Here is a 6957-nt window from a genome sequence, read left to right on the forward strand (position 1 = left end):
GTCAGTCGTGTCAATTCAAATATGATACGAACTCATTAAGTCTCAACCTATTACCTACTAATTTCGTGTCGTCTCTACGGCTCATGTTGAATTTTACTACCCATACATTTATCTTACAGTCATATTTTCACTCATTTTTAAACAGATAAGACTATCCAAAGTTTCAAACCCACAAAGTCACAATTAAAGTGACCGTGACAAATTAGCAAAAAAAAAAAATGTGTGGCAATAAATCAACTTTTTTAAGCTACCGAAGATAGATGAAGTTTGAATGAGAAAATTAATTCACCACCACAAAGCAGACGAAACCTATGAACTAGGATCTTGCCTACCCCGCTCACACGCACTCAACCAGTCAAAAACACGGGAAATTAACACTATCTGATTTTACAAACCGCAAATAGGTCCCCTCACAATCTCCGCTTCGTTGCTTACGTGGCAACACCACATTAGCCACACCAGCTGTACCAAACTCTGCAACCGTAACAGACGATTTTTTTTTTAAGTCTCTCACCTCTCACACGCTCATACTCGCCCTCTTGAGATTTTTGAAATTCAAAAACATCCTCAGAATCTTCAAAATCTCCACAGGGCCACCGGTACATAAATGTACATAAACATCATTAAAAAAAATAAAACACAACAACACAAAACCAAATTCCAAAATCAAACAAACGCTCTCTTCTTCAACGGTCCCTTTTTGCCTTTTTCTCTTTCAAACGGCTATTTCTCTCTCTCTCTCTCTCTCTCTCTCTCTCTCTATCGCTTTCTCTTTCTCTCTCTAAAAAATAACACTTTCTAATTCCATCTTCAAACTCCAAATTTCAAATCTCAAATCCCAACACACTTTCCTAGGACGACGAAGACACACATTTTTCCCTCTCAAGAAACCGCTTCAACTTTCCTAGGAAAATAGAATTGTTGTTCCTTGTTCAGGTTTGTTTCCAGATCTTGTTCTTTTGTTTTTGTTTTTTTTTTGCAGCTTCTTATAATCTCTGTTTGGTTACCGAGAAAATTGAGTACATCTGTCTAAATTTAGGTAGTTTTCTCTGCTTAGGATGCGGAAACTAATAGCGCACACTAATATACTGCGTACCTGTTACCGTAATTTTGTTTTCTATTTTTAGATATAATAATACTAATAGAGGCGAGTGGAAAACCTATCTGCTTTGTTGTTTTTTTTTTCGAACACATTTTGTTTTGTTTTTGTTTTTGTTTATCTTTCTCACCTCAGCTTTCTTCATCGATCAAACGGAATGTCCTATGGTTCGTTTCTATCTTTCGATTTTGAGTCATATTTTTTGGCTTCAATTTTATTGGGTTGAGCTTGATTTTGAATGTTTGTGGGTATCAATTTTGTAGAAGGAAGAAGAAGAAGAAGTTGTGATTTAGCGTGTGATTTCTGAGTAATTGAGATTTGAATTAGGGTTTAAGGAAATTGGGAATCGTTAAGTAATTTTGGTGTTTGTATGTGGTGTATGACTTTTTTTGTTTGGTAAATATATTTGTGTTTGTAATCAATTGCTTTGCTTTGATAGTGAAGGATACTGGGTATTAAGGAAAATTTGGGTCATTTAAAATCTTCCAAGTTTTCTAAAGAGTATGTCTTAACTCTTAAGAATGTCATTTGAAGGATTTGGGTTTTTCAATTAGATGCTCAGTCTGTCTACATAATGTGAAATTAAGAAGGGTGTTGGTCAAAATGCTGAGATTACTTTTGCATTGTAGTGATGGGCTTTGAATTTAAGAGATACTGAATAAACCCGGCTTTGATGGGTGTCTGGCAGCAAGCCATACAGTTGGATTATCATTATGCCTTACTTTGATGCATTGTATTTGAGAGAAAATGAATAAGTTGGCTTTCATTTTGCACTCTGTATGAAGAGTATGCAATGAATACATTTCACTGTTAAGTGACAACCGTTATTGTTTCTGGATGGGTGTCTGGCAGCAAGCCATACAGTTGGATTATCATTATGCCTTACTTTGATGCATTGTATTTGAGAGAAAATGAATAAGTTGGCTTTCATTTTGCACTCTGTATGAAGAGTATGCAATGAATACATTTCACTGTTAAGTGACAACCGTTATTGTTTCTGGATTACCATTTCAATGGGAACAACTGTTTGCCATGTTTTAATGTAGTGAAGAAACTATTTATTTTGCTTTCAGAAACATCCATGAATTTGTACATTCCTTATTTTTCTTTTGTATTTTTAATTGAGAGATGGAGGAGAAAAGTGGGGACTAAATGTTGGATAAATTGCAAATCTCTGTTGCAATGTTGACCATGATATATCTTTTATAGTTAATTTGAAACTATACTTTTCCAATTTCTTTGTTATGTTTATTGAGAAATTTTTTTGGCAGTTGCAGTTGCTTCAATATGTCTAATCCTCAAGCTGATCCACTTATGCAAGTGGAAACAACATGTGGATCCCTTCTATATGAACTTCAGGTTCTTTTTGAATTTTTAATGCGCAGCAATTCTTTGTTTTTTTTTTTTTTATAATCTTTTCCCCTTCTGTTACAAAACAGTTTGAAATAGTCTTGAATGTATTGTTAGCTGAAAATGATTTCTTTCTGATTTATTTTTAAACTCAGATCATTTGGGATGAAGTTGGGGAGTCTGATACTGATAGGGATAAGATGCTACTTGAGCTTGAACAAGAATGTTTAGAAGTATACAGGAGAAAGGTAGATGTGGCAAATCGATCTAGAGCTCAGCTACGACAGGCAATAGCTGATTCTGAAGCAGACTTAGCTGCCATCTGTTCTGCAATGGGGGAGCGACCAGTACATATTAGGCAGGTTAGAAATGATGAGTACATGATTTATTCTGGCTTGTCTGTTTTGTGAATGACTATACTAGGATTTAATTGCTTATTTTAAACTTTGAGTTTGTTTAACCTAGACTATCCAAAAGGTGAAACAATTAGCACTATAGCTAAATTACATTCTTTAAAAATTATGAGAAAGTTTGAAGTTACTCATTGTGCTTGATAGGTTAGAACATGATTAAATTATTTGTACCAAATAAGAAACTTTGAAAGAATAAATGTGCAAATAATTGTTTAGTATTAGTATAGTACAGCATGGGTAGAGAATACTTTACAAGATATGAATTTTTTTTTTCGATCGGAATTTTTATTGCCTAGGAAATTTGAAGTTTCCTTTCTCTTCTTTTAAAGTTGGGAGTTTTTAAAACAGTGCATTTTACACAATGCCAACCCCCTTTTTTTTTCCCAGGCTGATCAGAATGCTGGAAGCTTGAAGGAAGAGCTCAGAAGAATTCTTCCACAAGTGGAGGAGATGCGGAAGAGGAAATCAGACAGAAAAAATCAATTCCTAGATGTCCTACAGCAAATACAGGAGATCTCAAATGAGATCCATGGATCCACAGAATACATATCATCTAAGATAGTTGTAGATGAAAATGATTTGTCCTTGAGAAAGCTTGAAGAATTGCACAGACAACTGCATGATCTTCAAAAAGAGAAGGTTGAATTATTTTCTTAATTCTTTTCTCATTCTTGTTTCTTTGAATTTTGTTGCCTATCATTTCAATGCTCAGTGCTCTTTGCTTACTGGTTATACTTGATCCTCTCTCTTCCCCTGTAGAGTGATCGCCTTAGGCTGGTTCAGAACCACCTGTGTACTGTGAACTCCCTTTGCTCAGTGCTTGGTCTGGATTTCAAGCAGATAGTAACTGAAGTTCACCCCAGTTTAGGTGATTCTGAAGGGTCCAAGAATATAAGTAATGATAAGATTGAGCAGTTGGCTGTTGTGATACAAAAATTGCGAGAGGTTAAACTACAGAGAATGCAGAGGGTAAATAATGGTTCAAGTTTCTTTTCAGCCTATGTTTATTTATTTAAATATTTCTTTTTCTTTGATTGAGTGTGGTTATCCTATATGCTTTGGCAGCTTCAAGATCTTGCATCTACCATGTTGGAGCTCTGGAATCTGATGGATACACCAATTGAAGAACAGCAGATGTTTCAGAATGTTACCTGTAATATAGCTGCTTCAGAACATGAAGTAACTGAACCAAACACTCTTTCTGTGGACTTCATTAATTATGTGAGTTATACATATAAATTTTATTTTGATCATATGTATTTTTATTATTTTGTCTGTTTGTAGAAGTGGATTTGTTTTATGACAAGTAAAATGTGTCATGCAGGTTGAGGCAGAAGTATCCCGGTTAGAAGAGTTGAAGTCAAGCAAAATGAAAGAGCTTGTTCTGAAGAAGAGGTCAGAGTTGGACGAGATTTGTAGAAAGACACACATGGTTCCAGAAGTAGATTGCTCAATGGAATATGCTATTGAAGCTATAGAGTCTGGTATTTGTCTTGCTGATAGTTAGTTATGTCACTCTGATACTACCTATACTTTGAGATTCTTGAATGTCTGTATCATCTATACTGATGCAGGAGCTGTGGATCCTGCTTTTATCCTTGAGCAAATTGAGCTTCAGATTGGCAGGGTTAAAGAGGAAGCTTTCAGCAGGAAAGAAATACTTGAAAGGGTGGAGAAATGGTTGGGTGCATGTGATGAGGAGAGTTGGCTTGAAGAATATAATAGGGTTAAGTGTTTTTATCATATCTTTATTCATGATTTATTTCTTTCTATCTACATCCCTTTGCTTAATTGTCATGTTTTGGTGGTTTAGGATGAGAACCGATACAATGCTGGAAGAGGTGCTCATCTTACGCTCAAGCGAGCTGAGAAAGCTCGTGCTTTGGTTAATAAACTTCCAGGTATACTGCATCATGTTGGTTTGCAGCCTGAATTGTGTATAGGATTCCCTAAAATATTCAAACATGACAGGACAAAGCTGAGTCATGAGTCCATAACTGTTTAAGCATACACTTTATCTAAAACTGGGTTCAGAAATTTGGCCAATTTTGGTATAAAGTGATGATTCTTGTATTTTTTTAGTTTCATAAGTAGAAGCAATAGGAAAACTTTGAAATATCTTATAATAGTTACAATCATTCTACTCTCTGAGTGTAATATTTTTATTAAGTTTTCTTGTTCAGCATCCTTTTTGTGCCTTTGCTTCTCCGCTTCCCTTTCCCCCAACTTTGTTTGCTGCTAACTTCAATTTTCATCTGTCTTGGTTTGCGTACAGCAATGGTTGAAGCACTGGCCTCAAAAACCATGGCATGGGAGAAGGAGAGAGGCGTTGAGTTCACATATGATGGTGTAAGTACTTCCCCTAGATCTCTTAAGGTTAAGTCTTCAAGTAGTTGGTCCCACTTGAATATATTTATATATATATATATATTCTATGTTTTCACTTAGTTGCTTCATAAAAATTTATTTGAAATTTTCCCTGTTATTTGCTGTTGTATAGATCCGTCTCTTATCTATGCTTGAAGAGTACACTTTACTACGGCAAGAGAAAGAGCAAGAACGCCGTAGGCAGCGGGTATGAATCTGTTACATCTCCCAATCAAATGCCTTAATTATATATATAACTCTTATTGACCCAGAATTTGGTACTTTTGTCTGGAAAATGTGCCCTGTTATGGTTTTCACAAATTATGTTTCTATTTCAGGACCAGAAGAAGCTCCAAGGACAGCTGATAGCAGAACAAGAGGCACTTTATGGGTCAAAACCAAGCCCTTCGAAAACCCATAGCGTTAAAAAAGCTCCTAGGATGTCAACTGGAGGTGCAAGCAGTAGAAGACTCTCAGTTGGAGGAGCAGTGCATCATACTCCCAAACATGATCCACTTCACTCTACAAAAGCTACTCCTCACTCGCGACCCATTAGGAAGAGTGACCGAGTACACCCAAATGAGCTAATGTATCCTCAAGATGATGGCATCTCAGTTTTATCTGCTGGTAGGTTTTATACTTTAATTTGAGGTACAAATGCACACTTTTACACCTAAAGAACTCTTGGTAGTTATGTCTATTTTTTTTTCTTTGGGAAAGAGAAAACAGCCGTTTATTCTTCAAGGAAGATGGGGATTGTAGTTTCTTCAATAGGGCAAGTTTAATAGGGATTTTCTATTTATGTTTTTCTTTTACGATAGGCTCAGACATTGCTGAGTTGTAGAAGTACTCTTGAGTCTTGATGGCTAACACAGGTAAGGGCGTTTATGAATTAAATGGATGATTTAGGCACGATTCCATTGTTTGGTCAGAAGTCAGGGCCACATTAGTGTTAATTGTTCTGATAATTCTTTGGTGTGTTCTGTGGTACCTCTGAGAAACACATTATGAAAGTTTGTACTATTAGTGTTTGTCTTGAGTTTTCCGTTGTTTATGCAGGTAGGAGAGGCTTGGATGTTGCTGGTCTCCCTGTAAAAAAGCACTCATTTGGTAGTAATGCAAGTGCTCGTGAAGTAGAGTCACCCATGGTGCGGATACCATTCTCACCCATCTCTTCCACAACATCGTCAAAAGCTAACAACACAACAAATTTGTCAGATGATATGAACTTGACACATGGTGAGACGACGTTGCAGAAAACGCTTCCAACTAACAATATGCAATTTAGTACCCCCACCAAGACTACTACTACTTCTATGGCAGATGATGAGAATAAAACTCCAAAGGCAATGCCAATTCCTGTCCCCGCAACGCCTTTAACAGTGTCAGTCCCAATGCAGACAGCTATGACTCCGGCTCCTCCACCCACTTTTGGCACCAAGGTAGTTGAAGACCTTCCTGAAGAGATTGAATATTCATTCGAGGAAATTAGAGCTGGTTTTGTGCTTTCCAAAACACATGTAAAGTCGATGATGATACAAGTATGATAAAGCTCTAGGTGGATTTGGATTTAATTTGTTGTTTTAGCCATTCTCTTCACTGTTATTCTTTTTGGTATTTGTGATGGCTAAGTCAATTATAATTGGCTTTTCTGATTTGTAATATACATTGCCTACGAGTACTTACTTGAATGTGGAATATGAAGTGAACTTGTCCTCTCCTGTTTAA

General features: G+C 36.3%; 1 protein-coding gene across 3 annotated transcripts; it reads left to right on the top strand.

The window, feature by feature from the left end:
• The first annotated feature begins 529 nt into the window (after nucleotides 1–529).
• LOC112026391 (65-kDa microtubule-associated protein 3) lies at nucleotides 530–6957 on the top strand. Of its 3 annotated transcripts, none has more exons than XM_024059081.2 (13): nucleotides 530–936; nucleotides 2371–2458; nucleotides 2605–2811; nucleotides 3250–3501; nucleotides 3622–3831; nucleotides 3928–4083; nucleotides 4187–4346; nucleotides 4437–4588; nucleotides 4676–4763; nucleotides 5138–5211; nucleotides 5363–5437; nucleotides 5568–5856; nucleotides 6289–6957. In XM_024059081.2, the coding sequence occupies exons 2-13, from the start codon at nucleotides 2387–2389 to the stop codon at nucleotides 6774–6776; spliced, it is 2223 nt and encodes a 740-aa protein (XP_023914849.1). In that variant the 5' UTR covers nucleotides 530–936; nucleotides 2371–2386; the 3' UTR covers nucleotides 6777–6957. The 3 variants fall into 3 exon arrangements, with proteins under 3 accessions (XP_023914849.1, XP_023914854.1, XP_065632921.1); XM_024059086.2 differs by having other exon boundaries at nucleotides 2377–2458; XM_065776849.1 differs by lacking the exon at nucleotides 530–936 and adding an exon at nucleotides 1178–1266.

Source organism: Quercus suber, unplaced genomic scaffold (genome assembly GCF_002906115.3).
Source record: "Quercus suber isolate HL8 unplaced genomic scaffold, Cork oak 2.0 scaffold_143, whole genome shotgun sequence".
In the NCBI taxonomy this organism is placed as follows: Eukaryota; Viridiplantae; Streptophyta; class Magnoliopsida; order Fagales; family Fagaceae; genus Quercus; species Quercus suber.

Coding starts and splice junctions, on each gene's coding strand:
- LOC112026391 (XM_024059081.2), top strand. CDS start 2,387: ATGTCTAATCCTCAAGCTGATCCACTTATGCAAGTGGAAACAACATGT. Junction 5,212..5,362: donor TTGAGTTCACATATGATGGT/GTAAGTACTTCC, acceptor GCTGTTGTATAG/ATCCGTCTCTTATCTATGCT. Junction 5,438..5,567: donor AAGAACGCCGTAGGCAGCGG/GTATGAATCTGT, acceptor TTTCTATTTCAG/GACCAGAAGAAGCTCCAAGG.